Source organism: Globicephala melas, chromosome 5 (genome assembly GCF_963455315.2).
Source record: "Globicephala melas chromosome 5, mGloMel1.2, whole genome shotgun sequence".
NCBI lineage: Eukaryota > Metazoa > Chordata > Mammalia > Artiodactyla > Delphinidae > Globicephala > Globicephala melas.
The window spans coordinates 94394299-94417208 of NC_083318.1; the positions used below are offsets into that span (position 1 = coordinate 94394299).

Consider the following 22910-nt stretch of genomic DNA (forward strand, 5'->3'; position numbering starts at 1 on the left):
CAACCACTGCACCACCAGGGGAGCCCTCATATTCATTTTTATTCCCTAAGTTTCTAGCACCACTGACTGTACCTGGAAGGCCTTCAAAATCTTACTTGTGATAGAGAGTCCAATTAGTTGCTCTTTGCCTTACTTTCCCTGCAATTATAGCTCTAGTCAGAATTCCTCTGGCAACATATATTTCTCCCTATTCAAATTTCTTTAGCGGCACCCCAAGTGCCTGCCGGAAATAATCTAACCTCTTTAGCTCGGTATTAAGAAGGCTCTCCACAATCTGACCCAGCCTTATTTCCTCCTACCATATCCCAATTTGTGCTCTACATTCCTGCCAAACAGGTCTGCTCTCTGCTCTGCACAAATCTTGCCCTTTCTTACTTTACCCTTGCTCATCCTGTTTCTACACGTTGAAACTGTATTACGTATTCCTTCCAGGTCTGGCTAACTGATGCCACCTCCAGGAAGCCTGTCCTGACTATTTAACTATCGGGGATCACTTTCCAGTCTTACATATTCTTTATATAATCAATTCTTATTCATACCTATAAAACCTGTAGCACACAGCATGACTTCGCAATACCACAGAGAAAATAAAGGAAAATAACATGCTCTGCAAGAACATATTTGGTGACAAAATTATTTTTATCTCTAAATATACTCATTACTTGTTACCCAGGTCAGTGGAAAGGAAGACGAAAGGCTGGTGTTAGTCATCACATAGTACAAAGGTAAAAATGTCTGCAGAAACTATACCTGAAAATGACCATTTTTAATATCTACTATTTTGTTCACTAATTTTTTCCCCCTAGTTTGAAAGGCACTAGATAACACCCTAACAAACAGGTAAGATATTATTAACTAGTATTAGAATTTCTTTTCCTCTCTTAAAAACAATGGAACAAAGCACACAGGATAGGGATGGGGCTTCAAAGTTCTTTAAGGCAACTGGTACTCTAGGCCAGGTACCACGCTTCTTCAAAAAGCCTACAAAAGAGAGGTAACAGAAAAAAAGACAGGAATTGGTAAGTGAAAAGAAGGCTACAGGGTAAAAATTATTATAAGTATACCTAGGTTTAATGAACTGTTCTTTAACAAATGAATGATACTCAATGGCCTAGAAAAGTAAAAATATCACAAATATTCTAATGCCTTGGTCACTGGGCATAGTATCACAGAAGAATCCTGAAGAAGGACATGTATTTCAAGTAAAAGGAAGACTATTTATGTCATTATAAACTTCCTCTGTGAAAATAGTAAATAGAGAGTTCTATTTATAGGTGAGGACTGGCAGAAAACGGGGCTGGAAAGACAATGAAGATTATGCAAACCAATACCATCTAATGAACTCTACTTCCACCCAAGTTAAGTCCTTTGTCTAAAATAATGCATCAAAATAAATTTCTTCTAATCTACTACAACCTAAATTTGTTCTAAGAAAAAAAATAATATGGTCCTCATTGAGACGCAGTGGAGGAAACAAAATAAGTACACATACTGGAATTGCTGCAACTTCAGACACCAGACAAGTCCTCTAATGAAATTGTTATAAAAAGATTTAAAATGAACTTGTTCTGATTGCAGAGTGTCAAGAGAACATTTAACTATCTCCCCAAATTCAAATACGGTAACCATTTTAAAGCATCCCCTGCAACAACAAACAGAACTATAATATAGCTCACCAAGGAGGTAGGTAAATAGCACTGAAAGTTTACAGAGCAGACATCCAAATAGGTTACTGATGGGAAGAGGGGATCAGAACAGCATGATGTAATTGGTTCAGATGGACCCATAAGGTTCAATGGACAGCATAAAGCACTGAAAATACCGTGCAGTGCAGTAAGTAGTCTGATTTTAAGCACCTTTAAGAAGAACTAGAAGACCCTGGTGGGGAAGGTCTGCTTCCTTAACTCCATACTCTAATTTTAAACTACACCACAGCAGAAACATCTACTTTGACTAGTGCCTGAGTAGGGTCTAGGAAGACCACCACACTAATCTGGGTAGATTTAACATCCTGAGATAATCAAGGTGGACCACGTCAATCAGAAAGAGGAGAACATGAGTATAGCCAAAGAAGCAGAGCAATGAGAGAAGGGGTAAGAGGAAAGAGAGGGTTAGCTATCCCAGAATGATGAGCAACAACAGGTAGCAAAAGAGATGAGGGGTGGTGATGGGGGCAGTGGCCTGGGGAGTGAGGGGACAGGGAGGGACAAGAGGAAGCTTGCCTTTCAAACCAGGGAACACTCACTGTACTTCGTCTGAAGTCCAGAGGGAACATAGGCAGAGTTGGTGATAGTGGGCCCCCTCATCTCATCATGAGATGTCTATGATGGACCACTAAGCAGTCCTCTCAAACCAGGACCCTGGGAAACATGTCAGAAGTAATTCCAGCATGATCTTACCATCTGATGCAAGAATTTTCTAAACTAGAACCAGAAATCCAGGAGAAACATCTGATATTACTATGGCCTTGTCATGGGTCTAATTACAAAGATATTAGACTTGGTGTTCATACATGAACACAGGTGAACTTAGCAAAAGGTAAAAATGTCTGAGTCTTAAAGAATAAGGAGCCACTCAGATTTGGGCCACGAGGGTTTCAGAGAATTGCTAAAACCAAGTCTCAAAATCTCTGAAGTTCTGTGACCTTACTTGTTTTAAATTGTCTTCCTTATTATAACTTGACTATTACATGAAGCAGAGACTTTTTAGACTAAAATCACTGTATCCCCAATGCCTTGATCATAGATTTCTCAATAAATGTCTGTGGAATATAACTATATACATATACAAGAGAAAGGAACAGTGGTTTTCAAACTATGTCCAAATAGCTTATGAAAGGGAAGAGGCCATGTTATATAGGACCGCATCTGATAGGCCTGTGCCCCAAACACACATTACAAAGTAATACTTTACTACTAGGATTTTGGGATTGTGTGTGTACAAGATTTTGTTGGGGGTGAGGAAAGGGTTCCAGTTCTAAAGGAAACTCTTAAAACCACTGGACTAGAATCTTCAAGGTTTCTGTGGTACAGAAAAAGCACTGTTTTTTTTTTTTTAGTTTTCTTTGCTACTACGTTCTGTGTGTCTCTGAGAAAGTCCCAGGTTCCCTGGACTGCAGCTATAAAATAAAGGAGTTGAATGATATGATTTCTAAGAAGGTTCCTTCAAATTCCAAGCTTATAATAATAATACTTGGGGAAAACAGTTTCAGTAAACACTTTCTTCTAGCACCAGAAGACTTATAAAAGAGAATAAGCAGATTCTCTAGTGTTCTTCAGTAGAGAACAAGCCCTCAAAGCTACAGAATGTACATGCTATTTACATTCTTACTATTTATGCTTCGAAGCCTGTCCTTTCGCTGTGACAGTAACTCTTCATATAGCAAATTTTCTCTGTACTAGATTGGAAACAGGCACAGAGACCAAGTCATGGAGGCGTTTAGAAATATGTCCTTTGTTCCAATAAAAAGATGAAAAATGTAGGAGGTAGGATGTTCTCTTTATGTCCCTTCCCCTCCTTCTGCAGTCTAATGTAAAAGATTAATATTCAACTTCATTTTCCAACACTCTAGGTAGGCAAAGTAAATGTTCTGTTCTACACTATTCACTTATGTGGTAGTTTATGTTAGTTTCTAAAAATTCTCACTAAACAGTAACTATCTCCTTGGGTTTATTTTCATTATAGCATTTATTTCAATGCAAAGAAGCACTTCTCAATTATTTTAATCTAACACATGCAATTAAAAGAACATAAAGGAGAAACAGCCTTTGTTACACTACCATCGTTTCCCAGGGATACAGAACAAGCTGAACCACGCTAAGAACAGTGGAACAAGACACATGTAAGAGGAACGGAGCTCTAGTTGATATATTGATCTGACCATCATCGTCATTCTTTTTATGAAAAGACTCTCAGCCCTTCTCTGCTCACAAACTAGGGCATGATATTCTCAGCTGAGAGGTTGCACTGGTATACCTTACATGTCTGGGTCTGCTAACTTTTATAGCTCATATCTATAAAATCGTCAATTATAACTATCTTACAAAACACCAAATTCAAGTATTCTCTTTTCTTTTATAGAATTATAAGTTTTATTAGCTCAGTATCTGCAGCCCTTTGCTCAAGTTAGTTCTTTTTATATTACAAAATGTTTTTAAGCTCAGAATTTAACAGACTCTGCTCTAAATAACACTCAATGAAACAAATCAGAATAACTACTGCCAAATGAGAATAAATAGGGACATATATATTTAAAAGGAAAGTAGGTTCATAAGTCTTTTATGGACTCAGTTGGCCGAGGAGTATGGTTTGCAGCAGATCTAAGCTTGTAGGTTCTATTTGGTGACATGAATAGAAGCAATAAGGATTCTCTCCAAGTTGCTGCTAACATACAGCACCATTACTAATTTTTCATTTGAATGAGAATTTTCTCCACTAAACTTTTACTTTTTATATAGACAGTTGAAAAAAATTTAACTGACTGCTAACATTTTGTATCAATTTGCAGATACAAGTTATTAACCAATCTTAAGCAAGAGTGAGAACTACCAGGACTTCAGAAAGTCCTGGAACTTCAGGAATATAGTTTCTATTTGCCAAATACTTCCCTCTCTAGCCAACGATAAATTATCTGCTTGTCTAAAAAAGTAACTTCTTGCAATTTATGTTCTTGACTTTTATAAAATGAGTAAGTCAGAAGTACTATAATGAAACCTACAAATATAGCTAGGAATGTTCTTCATACAAAACTAATGGAGAATATATTATCAAGAATCTTACTTTTAAAGTAATCTAGAAGGGATGAAAAGAATCAAGAAAATACTATCTGAGCTTTAAAAAAGGAAAAAAAGACATCTAACACATAAATTTAAAGTGTGTAAAACTATACTCTACTCTTAAAAATGAGTTGCCATTACAAGATTAAAATGTCTCTTAGTTTTATAACTATCTGCTAACCCTATGTATCCCAATAGGAGAAAAAATTTAAAATGAACACTATTTAATTAGACTGACACCTACCTGTGCTTTCTGAAGCAGTTCAATTGTAAGAGGAAGCCAATCAGGAATGAGTTTCTCCATTTCCAAACTAACCATGGCCAGGGCAAGCATGGATCCTTTGAATTGCAGAAGTTGGCTGCAGGCCATACAGTGAAGTAATTGCTTGGTAAGGACTGCCAAATGTTGAGATGGGCTCAGTTTGGGCAAACTAAAAAGTAACTGAGGCCTAGTTGACACTGCAATGGCATGGAACTAAAAAAAAAAAAAAAATCACAAGAACATCATTCTAGTTTTACTCAAATGTCTAGATAAGCTATATACAGAAACTGATGTAACCTCAGGTATTACTCAATTTCTAAGTTTGCAATTTTAGCTTCAATGATTTGACATACACCCCAATTTCTCATTTTTCCTTGGCTAATTGCAATAATTTTCCTTTTCCTAAAAATCAGAACAACAACAAAAAAAAATGAGTGGGCAATCTACTTTTCAAGTTACTGAAATAGGACTACACATTCAAATAAGAAACTAAAAGATTTCAGGTATATTTACAATGTGAAGAAAATCCAATGGTGTGGCTGTGTGAAGATCCCAATTCAACTTATCCAGAATAATTCTCTCCATCCTCAGAATTTCAGATGAAGAACATCCACAGAAACTATCTCTTGCCAACACCTTCAGTACTGGTATTCTCTATCCAAAGCAAAGGGGGATGGGGCAGGAGGACAGGACAGAAAAAAATAAACTCATTTTTCAGTTTTTGTTTTGGTAAACAGAAAATAAAAGGATAATTTCAAAAAAGAGACATGACTAATCTTTAAAGGAAAATATTTACCTCATCTTCCTCAACAGTCTTGGCAGCTAGGAAAAAACAGCTGATTGCAATACAACTCAGGTATTTTGGGTGGGCCTAAAATGGGGAAGAGAGAAAAAGCAACTTCAGTGATTCTTCAAAAAGTTGAGTTAAAAGTATGCACACAATTCTATGGAATTCAATTAATCTGATTCCTACGCATTTTTTTAAATTAATTTATTTATGGCTGTGTTGGGTCTTCGTTTCTGTGCGAGGGCTTTCTCTAGTTGTGGCGAGCGGGGGGCACTCTTCATCGCAGCGCGCAGGCCTCTCACTATCGCGGCCTCTCTTGTTGCGGAGCACCGGCTCCAGACGCGCAGGCTCAGTAACTGTAGCTCACGGACCCAGCTGCTCCGCGGCATGTGGGGTCTTCCCAGACCAGGGCTCGAATCCGTGTCCCCTGCATTGGCAGGCAGATTCTCAAGCACTGCGCCACCAGGGAAGCCCCCCTACCCACTGCTTTCTAGATCAGAGCTAACTTTTTAACTTCATAACCTCAGCCTTATACTCTATGGAAATACTAAGACCATTCCATTGTTGGAAGTTCAACCAATGCTAGTTAGCCAAAGTTAATTTCTATCCAGCAGAGATGAGCTTGATTTTACAAGACATTTTTTTATTTAATAAAATTCCCCAAATTAAAAATATATTTGTATATTTTTTAAGCTAGTTTTATTCTCTTTGCCTGTTATATCAGTTAGATTAACATACTAGGTGTTAGGGGAATTAAAGAGAAAGAAGGGAAAATAAAATAAAGGCTATTAATATATTTCACATGCTTTAAAAAATTATAGGATGCTAGCAGATGAAATTTTCTAATTAAATGTTCACCCAAAAAATTATATATTCAAGATCCACGATAAGAATGAAAGGCTCCTAAATATATACAGAACCATTAGTGGGGAAAAAACCTTTCTTGGGTTTGACACCCATAGGAGGGCTTGAATTTGCCTATTTTCCTTACCTATAATGAGCAGGCACACTTTCTACATCATTGGTAGAATAGGGTTTGCCAACCCAGCATCAGAATCCAATTTTAAATAATCAGGACAGGGATTTCCCTGGTGGTCCAATGGTTAGGATTTGGTGCTTTCACTGTCATGGCCTGGGTTCAATCCCTGGTCAGGGTACTAAGATCCCGCAGTTGCTCGGTGCAGCCAAATAAATAACCATGATAATTTAGTCCAATTATATTGAATGACACAGAGATAAGTTATATAACACAAAGAAAACCTGTTTCAACATTTATTTTATACCTAAATATTACATTCCCATGAAGCCTTGGGGAAGGCTTCTGATGACCAGAGTATGGCCTTGATTAATTACTTAATAAACATGCCAACTAATGACCATTGTGCCTCAGTATAAGTGGCAGACTGTCTAGGAATCTTCCAATTCTCTGCCCGTATGAGAAATAAAGCTAGTTCAATACTATCAATGTTTTTAAATAATCATTAATATTAATCAGAATATTACTGTTTAGAAAGCACTGCCATAAATATATCTTCTTTTACAGATGAAAAAACAGTCTCAGAGGTTAATGGACACCACACAAGTGATATAGAAAGTGAAGTCAGATCTTGTTGCTAAGACAGTTTTCCAGGTTCCCTTATTTCTCCATGTACACAACATATCAAAACCATATCCCTGAGGTAATCAGAGTTCATTACAAAGAAAAGAGTCCAACAGTTAACAACTTTGGGTAGGAAATGCAACCCCCAAATCAAGGGCACCAATAATAAATTTAGTACTGAAATGAATCCCAACAGCAAATATGTGGGGGTGTGTTTTTTAAACAAACAGTAGTTCTCAATCCTGGATGTATACCAGAATCATCTATGTAGTTTTTGTTTATTTCAATACAGATGTCCAGATCTCACCTACTAGAGATTCAGATTCAGTATGTCTGGGATAGGGCTCGAGGTCTATTATTTTTAAAGAATTTCATAGTACCTTCTTCTGCACAGCTGGGATTGAGGTTCCATACACTGTTGTAGCCCTTTAATGGTCTGCTTTAAGCACCTTTAAACTATGAATACATTTTAGATGAATTGTTTCAATATAGATTAACCATATCTAAGTATCTGATGCTAGTAGCATGATAGGACCCATTAAATAAGCAATATGAAAGAAATGATATTTTATTTGGCAAAATTCTCTAATTGTTCCAGAAACTTCCCCTAAATCTGTTTAAAATGTTTAATAATAAGGCCAGTAAAAATCTTCTCTATGATAGAAGCTACAACAAGTCCATTAAAATTTTTGAGAAATATACAACCCAAGAAACGACACTAACCTCAAACGCATCTTTCTCTGTGAAAGGGAGATTAGCTACAGTAGGGGACTAGGGAGAAGGGAGGGGGACTTGATGCTGAGATAAATGTAGGCATCTCAGATAACCCAGACTTCAGGCAATTAGTGTCATTATAATTTAAGTTGCTTTACTCTCAAAAGTAGAAGTTTGAAACATAGAAAGGTAACTTGAGTGGCCATCCAAATTCTTCCACTCCATAATTCTTTGGCTTCTATTTTTTTATACCTAATAACAAAGAATACGGCACCCTCAGCACTGAATACATCATTCCTGCAGCTACATATTCCTAGGCATACAAATAACAACTGAATTGCTTTTCATGCCTTGCTATTGAATAAATGCTGACTTTCTGCTTTAAATCTGTTATGGGCCTACTATGACTGATTTCACATAATATAACCAACAATATATTATAGCAATAGGGACAACATAAAACTTACCTGTAATGCTGCCATTTAACAAAAATACAATGAAGTTATTTTATGACAGTTCAGTTCATCTTGTTATACTCCTCTAGAAAGTATTTATATATTGTTCAGAAAACTACACAAAAGGGATTCAATAAATAAGTAGTGACAGAGAAAAATATGCAATAGGCTTACACTTTTCTAGTCTGATTCACTGTTCACAACTAGTACTCAGTGTGTTAAAAAGATGACTGAACATTTTGCCAATGCTATATGGTTTGTATTAAAATCAAGAGATCAAAACTTTCATAGGTTAAGTATAAATTATGAATACTTGTAGCCAAAAGAAAACTACAGAATATAATTAGAAACATTTCCGAAAACTCAAAGCAATAGCTTATAAGTATATATATAATCTTTAGGAAGGTTTTCCACTCCTTCCCACTTTGGAGAATATTTTACTAATAGTCCCTGGTGTAGCATATAAACCCTCAAAAAAGAAGCTGTATGTAAGTGTATTCTAAAATATTTACCTTTACAGTAGCTAAGAACCTGTCCAAAAGACTGCTAGCCAGAGCAAATGTTTCTGGGTAAAGGTTGAATTGGTACTTGAGTTTGGCCAGCCACTGGATCACTTCATCTCTCTGGGATGGAGAAACATTCTATAAGGGAACAATTAAAAAATAAAAATAAAGTGAACAAGTGAAGTTTCAAGTTATCATCAAGGATATGTTTGTAATTCTTGTTTATAAAAGGTTAGCAAATGCTATGGAATATGTATTTATCAAAATCTATCAAACTTGAGATAAATGAAGATAAAACCTTATGTACTACTTATAGCATTTAATATCAATATCCAATATTCTCTTATTTATTAAATAAAATTTTCACGATGTCATCTCACTATATATCTATACTTTAATTAAGTTGAGGTTTTAAATTTTAGGTAACACTAATATCAACTGATAGTAATTTTGGAAGTAAGTTGTCTTAATTCTTGAGAATAAGAAAATATACTGAATTTCTTTCAAAGGCAGCAAATAGCCATTAAACTATTTTAGGAAACACAAATGGACTATGATAACAGAATGACAGTCCATTAAAAACAAAACTAAAGTCAAGAGGAATAAATGAAAAATATCAGGAACAAGAGACAAATTACACATTTAAAGATGATGAAAGAATATTGAAGGGGAAATTAACCTGAACCAACTTATCATTACAAAGATCACTGCACAAACACTAAACATTACTGGCATTTTAATCTTCCAACATATTATTTTAAACTGCTGGATATAGGCTTAATTTTTAAAAGGTACACACTTTAAAGCAGTATTTAATGATTTACTCTTCAGTTTTGTAAGCACCATAAAAAACAAAACAAACCTAGTAATACTTGATCTACTACTAATAAAACAGATCTATGTAAGTACTACTTCTGCCAGGTAAACACAACAAAGTACAGAAATAATTCTGTGATTAGTGGGAAAGACTATTTTCAATAAGTGAGAGTTCCAGACAAGTAAAGGTTTAATCTAAGCACTGCAGGATTTATCATCATAACCATTTTGGATAGAAATCTCTTTAAAAATAAATATAATACTTATCTCATTCCTCAGAAAGTACAGAGACCACAGCTTAAACCTTTTTCCTGATCATTCAACTTAATGAAATTAATTCCTATATCACAGAAAGATGCCTCAAGAGCTACTAAAGCACGAAGGGCTGTACATCTTGACAATGTATCTCCTCAAATAGGTATTTCAGTTGGAATTTCTTCTCTCCTTCCTCTTGGCTTTCTTTAGTTTGTAAGGAATAAGCGCTTTGATGATCATTATAATCTCTACTATTGCACTGGCTAGTTTCTCTTATTTTATTCCAACTCCTCTTTCTGTCAGTTTTCAGCTTTGACACAACAAAATAAAGTGTTTCTGTGTTGGCCAAACCAACTAATCACACATGTAATTTTTATATTTAGCTCTAAACTTAGTTATAACTGGTATTTTAGAAGGTTAACTGCCATACATTCACCTTCTGGTCAATTCCTTTTATCAAATAAAGATTGAATCTAGAATACTGCACAAGAAATACTGAGAAGAAAATGAGATAAAGATGGTTTACAACCTCTTATATTTACATCTCACCACCAAGCTGGTGTTAAGACTATGAACAATAATTTGAAAACATCTGACAATCAAGACATTTAACTGAGTTCATATTAATGAACATTAAGTGTCAGTCATATGATAGGTCATGGGAATACAATGAAGAATGAACTCTGGGACTTCCCTGGTGGCACGGTGGTTAAGAATCTGCCTGCCAATGCAGGGGACATGGGTTCAATCTCTGGTCCAGGAAGATCCCACATGCCGCGGAGCAACTAAGCCTGTGCGCCACAACTACTGAGCCTGTGCTCTAGAGCCTACGTGCCGCGACTACTTAGCAGGTGTGCTGCAACTACTGAAGCCCGCGTGCGTAAAGCCCATGCTCCGCAATAAGAGAAGCCACCGCAATGAGAAGCCCGCGCACCACAACTAAAGAAAGCCCGCGCGCAGCAACGAAGACCCAATGCAGCCAAGGGGGGGATAAAAAAAGAATGAACTCCCGCTTTAAACTTTAAAATTTAAAGTCTCACGGTGAGAAGAACAACCAGAAAATGTTAATAAAATATGGTAAGCATTAGAATAGAGACATACACAGGGTGCTAGCAGACCACACTGGAAGGGCACCTGGCCCAGTGTGGGGGTAGAGTAAAAGGCTCTTGAAGGAGACAGTAACTAACTTGTATCTTAAGGTGAGGGGATGGGGCGATCATTTATGAGGCAAGGAAAAGAACCAAGTATTTTAAACCTGTGAACTTTACTCTGAAGGATAGGACCAATGTCAACCTGGAGGCAATAACCTATTGTTAAGCTCCTCAGATTTGCATATAAAAATCAAGATGGATGGAAAAGACTGCTAGAAACAGATATTCTGACAACTAGTGAATACAATTCAATGAATCAAAAAGAAACAGTAAGTTTCTTTTGTTCATGGGACTGAAATTGTGGGCTTGACAGGTTTGGGGTATATAGAGTAGCAGGGAACTGTATGTCCTGCAGAGACTATTATCCAACTTGACAAGAGGAAACTGGAGTTACGCTATTAAAGCCACGAGTTGGATTCTCACTCTTACAAAAGGAGTCTGAAAAAGGCAGCAAAATACTATCTGGGGGCTTCCCTGGTGGCGCAGTTGTTGAGAGTCCACCTGCCGATGCAGGGGACACGGGTTCGTGCCCCGGTCTGGGAAGATCCCACATGCTGCGGAGCACCTGGGCCTGTGAGCCATGGCCGCTGAGCCTGCGCGTCCGGAGCCTGTGCTCCGCAATGGGAGAGGCCACGAAAGTGAGAGACCCGCGTACCGCTAAAAAAAAAAAAAAAACTATCTGGATTCTATGGCTTCTCCAGAGGTGGGAGGAAGCAGACACAGCCCTACAGCTAATCCCTGGGTCAGACAGCTCTTAGTATGGTCATTGGTTTTACAATATTCCATCTTCCATAGAGCCTTGAGGTGCTACTTTAAGAGCTGGACTAGGGGCCCCTAAAGGTCCCTGGGAACCAAGTGAAGCAATCACAAAACTATTAGATGGAGAGAGTTAAGTATTCAAGAGAAATTAAATTTCTACCAAGTTGAGCTTTTATCTAAAAGTGCCAAAAAAAAAAAAAGTAATGTTAAGTAAGCCATCCGAACAATTCAATTACAAGGAAATAAATTCATACAGGGAAAGGCAGATGGTGATACAATCTGATGAAACTGGGGACGCTTTTAGGGAGGTGAAAGAACAATGATCTAGAGTAGCAATGAGGAACAAAAACACCATTAATTCTACCTTCAGGTCAGAGATATAGGGGAAAAAAAAATCCCTAAATAACAGATTATATTATGTAATGTGATTATCTGGTGTTTGACATTAAAAAAATATATAACACAAACATATAACTGTAAGCAGTCCCACAGAAGATGAACATAATGTTCTGTAAGTATGGGTGTAACACAAGGGAACACAGTTAAATAGAGATTTCCATACCATATTTATAACTAAATGATATAACTTATGTAAAATACACAGAATGCAAAAGGCACTTAAATATTAGTTTTGTCCTTTCCCTCCTCTAAAAATACCTGGTACTCTGTGATGCCAGAAAAAACAAGTTTACAAAATATTAGATATAAATAATTCTCTTAAACCAGTTACAATGCAATTAGTTATGAAAGAGATCATGACAATCTTTGGACTTTAACTTATATTAAAAATTTGAGAATAGAACCAAGAAAGCATTGTTGCATGGCTAGTATTATCAACACTAGCCAAAACTAACAATAACCAAAAAAACCCCACAGAAGATAATGGTTTGAGAAGACTCACTCTTAAGTGAAGTGATACTGATCCTAAGATCACTTTTTCAAATCAATTAAAACCTGCACTGAACAGTAATATTATCAGAATAGCTTTAAACAATTAAGTTCTGTGCATAAGTAATCCCATCAGGGAGGGAGGGAGGGAGGGAGGGAGGAAGGAAGGAGGTCTGCCTACCCTAGATAGTATTCCCTGATCAAGGGATCTGTCTTCTCTTATTTGGATTTCTCAAATAGCGTTAAGAGAGTTCAGTAAATTGGTTGAACAACTAATCCCACAGAGAATTTATAATGGTTTGACTCAACCTGGTAAAACACAGGGCTTTATATTCCACTGCTGCTATTCTGATCATTAAAACACAAATCCTCCCCAGCTTTAAACTCTAAAAGGTTCACCATTACCGAACAGATTAAGTATGACTCCCCAGGCATGGCATACAAATCCCTCTTTGACCTACCTCTCCAGCCTCACTCACCTTTCATCACTTTCTGCCTTAAAACTCATAACAGCAGTACTTGTATTTATGTTCTTCCTTGTTCCTGTAATGCTACTTACATCACTGCTCCTTTGCTCATACTGCTCCATCTGGTTGGAACACACTCCCTCTCTTTTCCCTGTCTTTATTATTTATCCTTTAAGAGATATTTCAATGGTCAGTCCCCACCAGATACTTTCCCCGATAAGTCAGGCCACGTACCTTCCTGTGCTCCCACAGCATCTCTTGTCACAACTATTAAGTTCAACACTTCTTAAAAAATTACCTTACTGCTCTTGCCTATGACTGAGTAGGTAGCAGCAAACCTACACTCTAGCTGAGAACTAGAAAAGCTATTAACAACAAACAGCAACAGAAAGGCATGAGAACTGCTAGGATAACCGGGCCTTGAGGAGCCAAGATTCTGGAGAGGAGGTAACAATAAGAGAGGAGTCAACACTCTGCACAGCTTCCCCTTTCAGGCATCTGCCCATCCTGTGAGTACGGCAAGAGGTGTAAAGTATGAGCAAAGAAACCAACAGAGCTTTGGGGGTCTTACAAGGCAAGAGACAAAATTTGGAGACCTGAAGAGCCAAGAACCTAGTGGGAAGAGGGAGGGTCAGAGATCTGAATGTGACACTCAGCTGACTTTCCTCTTAACTCATTTTCTGAATGAAATTCTGAAGTTGGGAAGGACAAGGTTCTCAGAGGCTAAGCAGAAAGCCTTTGAAAAGCAAGAATGAGTTCAGGAGGAGTTTAGCACCCTTCAGGAATAAGGGGCACTAGTAAACACTCCAAGCTCTCAGCTGGAATCCTTGGCTACACTCTAGGAGTTGGGGACAACCAGAGGTGATGAAGCCATACCCAACAGCAACCCAGCCTCCAATCAGCACAGCTCAGTGGATTAAAGTGATTAACCTCCTCTTCAGTTTGCCCACCAGAGGGAAGACTGAACCATCCTGCAGAAAGATAGCATCTAGAGCCTCTACAATTTTTCATAATGGTCAGCAACCAATCAAAAATAACGAGGCATGGGCTTCCCTGGTGGCGCAGTGGTTGAGAGTCCACCTGCTGATGCAGGAGACGTGGGTTCGTGCCCTGGTCCGGGAAGATCCCACATGCCGCGGAGCGGCTGGGCCTGTGAGCCATGGCCGCTGAGCCTGCGCGTCCGGAGCCTGTGCTCCGCAGCGGGAGAGGCCACAACAGTGAGAGGCCCGCGTACGGCAAAAAAAAAAAAAAATTAAGAACCCAATACGGGACCTAACAACAAACTAGGCAAGGGTGGACAGCTATGCTTTGAAGAAAATTTATAGCTCTAAATGAGTATATTAAAAAAGAAGAAAACTGGAAAACCAATTATTTAAGCATCTATCTCAAGATAAAGAACAGCAAATTATATAAAGAAAGTAGACAGAAATAACGAAAAAAAGAGCAAAACTAAAAAAAAAAGACAAATGTATAATTGGGAAAATCAACAGAACTGAAAGACTGACAGACCTCTAGAAAGGGTGATTAAGAAAGACAAAGCACAAATCAACTAAGAAATGAAAAAGGGAACATCACTATGGACCCTTTAGATGTTAAAAAGAGGATATGAGTAACTTTACACAAATAATTTGAAAATTTAGATGAAATGAATAAATTCCTTGAAAAACGCAACTCACCAAAACTGAGATAAGATTTAAATGAAGACCTGATTAGCCTCATATTTACCAAAGAAATGGGACTGATTATTAAATACTTTCCCACAAATGAATTTGTAGGCCCCAGTGGCTCTGCAGTAAAACCTTCCGACATTTAAGAAATAATATTAATCTAAACAAACTGAGAGCACTGAAAAAAAAAAAAGCAGGAATACTTCCCAACTCATTTTACAAAGCCAGCATAACTTTACCATGAAAACTTGACAAAGGCATTACAAACCAATCTGACCCATGACCACAGATGCAAAATGCCTAACCAAAATATTAACAAAATCCAATGATGTATAAAAATTCAACACCTATTAATGAAAAAAATCTCTTAGCAAACTAAGGCAGAGAAAGGAACTTCTTAATCTAATAAAGATTAAGAAATATACAGCAAATATTATAGTTAATGGTGAAATACTGAAAACTTTCTCCTCAAATTCAGACTTCAGCAGTGTTCTGGAAACCCTAGCTAATTCTGTAAAACAGAAATATAGAAAGTATAAGGACTGGAAAGAACTAAATAAAACCATGATTATTCACATCTGACATGACTGAGTATAATACACAGAAAATCCTAAAGACTCGGCAAACTATTAGTAAGTTAATTTAGTATGGTCTATATAAAAATCTATTTTATTTCTATATACCAGCATATAGAAGCAAGCATGTAAAAAAATAAAAAATTGAAAACAATACCATTTGTAATAGCCTCAACAAGACTCAAATACCCAGGAATAAACCTAAATCACCAAACGTTAAAAGAAACTGAAGACCATCTTTAAAGAAAAATGGAGAAATACTCTATGTCAAGGGAATAGAAGACTCATATTATAAACATGTTAATTCTTCCCCAAATCAATCTACAGACCAAAACCCCCAAATTTTTTTATTTTTCAAAAACTGACAACTATATTTAAAAATACATATGGAAGAACAAAGGGCTTAAAATAGCCAAGACAATCTTAAAAAAAAGAACAAAGTTTATGCCACCAAAGGCTTATTATAATGCTACAATAACTGAGGCAGTGTGGTATTAAATAGAGGCAAACAGACCAATGATGAAAAAAGGGGCAAGAAACTAACCCACAAATGTATCTACTCATATACAGCAGTCACTTGATTAAAAACAAAAGTATGTATCACAGGGGGACTTCCCTGGTGGTTCAGTGGCTAAGACTCCACGCTCCCAATGCAGGGGGCCTGGGTTCGATCCCTGGTCAGGGAACTAGATTCCCCATGCTGCAACTAAAAGGTCCCATGTGCCGCAACAAAGATCCCGTAAGCGGCAAAGAATATCCCACGTGCTGCAACTAAGACCTGACGCGGCCAAATAAATAAAGAAAAAAGAAGTACATTGCAGGGCAATGGCGAAAAATGTCTTTCTAATAAATGATACTGGTTTTCCATATGGAGAAAAATTATTCTTGACTCCTCCTACTTCACACCATACCAAAAAGGAAAAACAAAATCCTATCTTCATTACCTTGGATTAGGCAAATTTTTTTTTAGTATCTTTATTGGAGTATAATTGCTTTACAATGTTAATTTATTTTGTACAACAAAGTGAATCAGCTATATGTAGACATATATCCCCATATCTCCTCCCTCTTGAGCCTCCCTCCCACCCTTCCTATCCCACCCCTCTAGGTCCTCACAAAGCATCGAGCTGATCTCCCTGTGCTACACAGCAGCTTCCCACTAGCTATCTATTCTACATCTGGTAGTGTACATAGTCATGCTACTCTCATTTCGTCCCAGCTTCCCCTTCCCCCTGTGGTCCTCAAGTCCATTCTCTAAGTCTGCATCTTTATTCCTGCCCTGCCACTAGGTTCATCAGTACCGCTTTTTTAGATTCCATATATGTACGTTAGCATACGGTATTTGTTTTTCTCTTTCTGACTTACTTTACTCTGTATGACAGACTCTAGGTCTATCCACCTCATTGCAAATAACTCAATTTCATTCCTTTTTATGGCTGAGGGATATTCCACTTTATATATGTGCCACACCTTTATCCATTCATCTGTCGATGGACACTTAGGTTGCTTCCATGTCCTGGCTATTGTAAATAGTGCTGCAGTGAACTCTGTGATACATGTATCTTTTGAATTATGGTTTTCTCCGGGTATATGCCCAGTAGTGGGACTGCTGGGTCATACAGTAGTTCTATTTTTAGTTTTTTTAAGGAAGCTCCATACTGTTCTCCACAGTGGCTGCATCAACTTACATTCCCACCAACAGTGCAGGAGGGTTCCCTTTTCTCCACACCCTCTCCAGCATTTACTGTTTGTAGATTTTTTGATGATGGCCTTTCTGACCGGTGTGAGATGATACCTCATTGTGGTTTTGATTTGCATTTCTCTAATGATTAGTGATGTTGAGCATCTTTTCATGTGTTTGTTGGCAATCTGTATGTCTACTTTGGAGAAATGTCTATTTAGGTATTCTCTGCCCATTTATGGATTCAGTTGTTTGTTTTTTTGATATTGAGCTGCATGAGCTGCTTATATATTTTGGAGATTAATCCTTTGTCAGTTAGGCAAACATTTCTTTCAAAGGACTAAGCAAAAAAATTTTTTTGATAATTAGGTCATTAAAAATTAAGAACTTCTATTCATCAAAAGTCAACACAAATAGAGCTGAAGATATGTGTAATACACAGAGCCTGCAAAAGAAAGAACTCTTAACAATTTAAAAAGGAAGTCAATGGAACACAGGTGAAAGATCTGAACAGACATTTAACCAAGAAAGGATATCTAATGGCCAAATAAGCATATGAAAAGCTGCTGAATTTCATTAGTTATCAAGGAAATGCAAATTAAAACCCAATGTGATACTACAACACTCACCGTGATAACTAAAATGAAAAAGACAATGCCAAGGGTTGGCAAAGATGCAGAGGAACTTGGGACTTTCATATTCTGCTATAAGGGGTAAAAAAAAAAAATGTGGTGTAAACGTGGTATAACAACTTTGGTAAGTAACACAACTGGTGGTATCTGCTAAACCTGAGTATACACATATTCTAGGTTCTAGGAATTCTACCCCTAGGAATATACTCAACAGTAATGTATACATATGTTCAACAAATGACAAGCACAAAAAAAGACTCTAATGACCATCAACAGCAGAATGGATAAATGAATTCATATGATGGAATAATACATGGAAATGAGAATTAAATTAACTATGGCTACATGAAGTACCATGGATGCATCTTACACCAAAGAAAATGCTGAGCAAAGGCGGCCAGTACACACTTTATGATTCCATATACAAATATAATTCAAAACAAGGAAAAACTAATCTGTGATATTAGGATAATGGTTTCTTTGTGGGGAGGGGACAGATGGTAGTAACTATAAGAGGACACAAGGAGATGCTAGTAATGTGGTGGTTACACAGTGTTATTTTGTGAAAATTTATACAGTTGTACACTTATGATCCGTATACATATACTTTAAGAAACTGTTTACTTAAGGAAAAGAAACAAAACCTATGGGCAAAATAGATTTATTTGTTTACCAAGTCTACAGATGGTACAAAAAGGACAAAGTCAATACATTACATAACAATCACAATTTTAAAGCCAGAAATATGGGCCAGCATCAACAATTTGAAACTTAGTAAGAATAAATATGAAACAGTGCACCTAAGTTAAAAATTTTAAAAGTACACCTAGGATAAGGGAAACTCTGCTTAAAAGTAGAGAAACAAAACCAACAAGGTTTTAAAAACAAGTTCAGTATAAGCCAACAACATGACACTGCTGCTAAAGCATAAAACTTTTTTTTAATTTAGGGCTATATTAATGAAATTATCAAGCCAAGATAAAGTGAGGTAATAGTTGCACTTTATTGCTCATTAATGACCACAACTCTAATGTCACAATTTAAGAAACACAGTAAATTAAAGAGTATACATAGAGAAAGAAAAACTGAGAGGCACAATCTTGTCAAATGAAAAATGGTTAAAGAACAAAGGATATTCAACCAGGAGAAGAGATGACTTTGAGAGCTTAACACCTGACTGTAAGTAGATAAAGGGCTATCATTTAAAATATAAAATGAATATTTTCTGTACTGCTCCAGCGGAGAGAACTAGAACCAGTAAGTAGCCACTAGAAAGCAGCAGTTTTCAGGTTCAATTCAGGAAAAACTTTCCAATAATTGATAGAGCTTTTCTATGGTGGAATGGACAAAGTATCCAAAGTAGAGGATCACTTATCCTAGATGTCAGAACTTTTTCTTTTATTTTGTGGTTAGACTAAATCAGTGTTTCCCAAACCTAACACATATCAATAAAACTGAAGTTTTTTTAAAATACAAATTCCATAGTTGCCACCACAAGCAACGTAGGTCTGGGAGGGGCCTGGAATCTGTAAGAAGCCTCCTGGGTGATTCTCATACACCTAGTAGCCTAGTGGTTCAAGATCCTGTTATTTGAAAACCACATAATTAGATGGCCTTTAAGGTTCCTTCTCAAATTTCTAATGGAAATCATCTTTATATAAACAGCTTGAGGCAAGGTTTACCTTTGTATATCAAAAGCACTCTGTACATCAAAATAAATTGAGAATATCTGAAAATACATGTCACTGTAACCAGTCTTTAATTTTTTTCCCCCAAATTTGTAAAAAAATGGCTGTGTACTTGAAAATACTATTATTATATAAAAGAACTCCTCCAACCTGGATGAATTATAAAGAAATGATAATCAACGTTCATTTAACAAGTGTTTACTGTGAGCCTATTATATGTCAATAAACAAAAATGACAACTCTACCTCAATGGAACTTGGTCAAATCATCAGAGAATTATAATATTGTGTGCTATCATACAGGAAGTATAGAGTGCTGGGGAAGCAAACAGAAGGGGAGTGATAGGTGTGTAATATTTTTGCATGACCACTCTGTCCTAAACTGCAAGATAGGATAATGTAAATGACAAGAAAACTGTGAGAGAATGACCCTGAAGTAGAGTTTAGGTGAAGGAAGCGGTAGGAATAAGAAAACTGGAGGGAAAAAAGCTTAAAAATATTTTATTTTTCTGTTTTAACCAGCACCCCCTCCCAAAAAATTAAAAAGGAAAGTTGGAAAAGATACATATATGGTTTAGATGCTAAACTTTAGAGACAAGATTGTTTCTCTTATGCAAGGAGGAGTCAAGAAGGAGATAAATCATGGTTAGAAGCAATATTGGAAAGGGAAGTAGAAAAGCCAGTCCCTGAGAGTCACAGAAGAAAAAAGAATTAGAACTAGAATAGAGAAGTGTCCCTGGGGTTACCCTGTCAAGTGGCTCAAGCCCCTATAACTCTTTACTCCAATCTCTATCTTATCTCCTATACCCACCAGACCAAGCCCACACACATTTTACAAGAATTAAGTATGGCTTCTACCTGACATTACTAAAGGCAAAACCTTAAATAGATCCCTCTTAGAAGTTCCAATAGTGTTCTGTTCTCTGGTCTAACATCTTAGTAATATTTGTTAAAATACCTATAAAAATAGGCCAGATTAAATGATAATATAGCAATATACTATAATCTTGGTAGAATATCACCTTCAAAGACCATGTTATAAAAGTGTATCATTGTTGGTTGCATGCTGACTCAAGGAGATAGTAGGAGAAAAATGAAAGAAATGGTTCTAAAAGCAGCTGTAATAAAGCTTTGAGGCTTATTAGAACAGTGTTCAGAATATGGCAGATACTTAATAAATATTTACTGAATGATTGAATCCCCAGTCATCTAAAAATCACACAAGCATAGAAAAATAAAAAATGAAAAACAAACTATAATGGGAAGAGAACTGCCTCAGGTTCAAAATTATAACTCTGCTACTTACTAGTTGAAGTCTTGAACAAATTGGGACTACTGCCTTTTTCAAAGGATTAAATGAGATATTAAATGTGATAGCACATGCAAATGCTCCTAGTATAAAAGGCATTCATTCAGGCTAACTAATCTTCAATTCACTAAATGACAATTAGATAACAGTAAACGGAAGACATGTATTTCTTTAGCTTGTGGGAAAGAAGATAAAAGTAGGTTGGAATTAGAAAAAGCATTCAGATATCAATAACCTATGAGCAAAGATTAACCTAAACCAACACAGGAGGAGATTAGATACTGTCATTTGCCTACACATACCAAAAATTTCTCGGCCATTACTTTTTATCCCAAACACAATGCTAGGTACTAGGGATAAAAAGATGTGTAAGACATATTACATAGTAAGCTTTTGGGATAGACAAATTTCATAGTTATTTGGAAAAAATAACTCTATATGAAATTTCTAAAAGGCATACAGCCAACAGTAATTGAGAGGTCAGCTGCTGATTATCTCCCTATAAGCTTTCAACATTGACATTACAATAGCAGTTTAAGTGAATTCCTTATATTCATGAAAGAGAAAGTCGTTGATCACTAAAGACAAGGATTTGACTGTGTTCAGCCTCTGTGGCAAACTATATATCTAGAAATAAAGAAGGCTTATTATTGTAAGTATTGTACTACAAGAAAAGAGGAGGGACATACCTAGCTTCCTAAAGGTGTAACTCAGATAAAACAAAACAAACAAAAACAGTTCATTTTTGTTTTGTTTCAGAATGAAACAAGGAGATGTTTCTCAAGTAAAGAATAGAGCATATATTTAATGGTACATATTTCTCCAATACAGTGTCAAGATGCTATTACATATGATAGTAGTACACTTAGTTCTAATAAAAGTCACCTGTCTACAGTGAAAAGAGAAATCATTACCTGATTTGTAGGCATTTTCGGCACATTCACTTTCCACATTTGGGCTTCCCTGGAGATTGCCTTTTCCAACAGGAAAGACAATCTCTGGTTTTCCAATGGCCCTGGAAACTTCATGATATCCTTTGGATCTGCCTGCCGCCCAGCTTGATGTAGCTACCTATAAAATCAAATATAAAACAATGCTCTATATTTAATTATATATATAGTAACTGTAGCATAATATAAATATGTTGGTACTTATGAAGCAATTCATAAAACAAAATAAAAATGTTATGAGCCAATATAGGATTTTACAGCTCTTTAAGATATCATACATTAAAATGTTACCATAATCATCACTTATCTAAAACATTCTCACTTTAAATCTGAAATTCAGTTGTAAAGAGAATAAAAACATGACCATATAATTGACAGAACCTTAGGACTTTGATCAAAACATATTATCACTGTGTCAAAAAATTTTAAGTCACAGGCTTTTTAGACTAGGAATTCTTAGAATATTTGTCCCAAATATTTCTCTTAAAAATCTACACAGATAAGGGCTAAACCCTCTTTTCATTAAAAAAAAAGTTACATCGGGCTTCCCTGGTGATGCAGTGGTTGAGAGTCCGCCTGCCGATGCAGGGGACACGGGTTCGTGCCCCTGTCTGGGAGGATCCCACATGCCGCGGAGCGGCTGGGCCCGTGAGCCATGGCCGCTGGGCCTGCGCGTCCGGAGCCTGTGCTCCGCAACGGGAGAAGCCACAACAGTGAGAGGTCCGCATACCACAAAAAAAAAAAAAAAATTACATCAATTACATTAAATCCCACCCATTTCTACTGAATCAGTATTTGACTATCCCCCCCTTTAAGTATGAAACCATCTTGAATTGTGCTCCCACTACAGTGTCCACTAGCTACACGTGTAGCCATTAAAATTAGAATTGAATAAAATTAAAAAATAATTCCTCAGTCACACCAGCCCCATTTCAAGTGCTCAGCTGTCACATGTGGCCAGTGGATACTGCACTGGA

At 36.7% G+C, this 22910-nt stretch overlaps 1 protein-coding gene across 2 annotated transcripts in view; it reads right to left on the minus strand.

The window, feature by feature from the left end:
- Nucleotides 1–22910, minus strand: part of CCNI (cyclin I) — a 32279-nt gene that overhangs the window by 2596 nt on the left and 6773 nt on the right. Inside the window, exons 2-6 of one of the 2 annotated variants that reach the window (XM_030877928.2) lie at nt 21898–22054; nt 9106–9234; nt 5834–5908; nt 5551–5691; nt 5020–5250 (exon numbers count right to left, since the gene is read on the minus strand). In XM_030877928.2, the coding sequence (XP_030733788.1) occupies nt 5020–5250; nt 5551–5691; nt 5834–5908; nt 9106–9234; nt 21898–22011 (690 nt within the window). In that variant the 5' untranslated portion in view covers nt 22012–22054. The remainder of the gene's footprint in view (nt 1–5019; nt 5251–5550; nt 5692–5833; nt 5909–9105; nt 9235–21897; nt 22055–22910) is intronic. The other variant, XM_030877930.2, reaches the window with a different exon arrangement.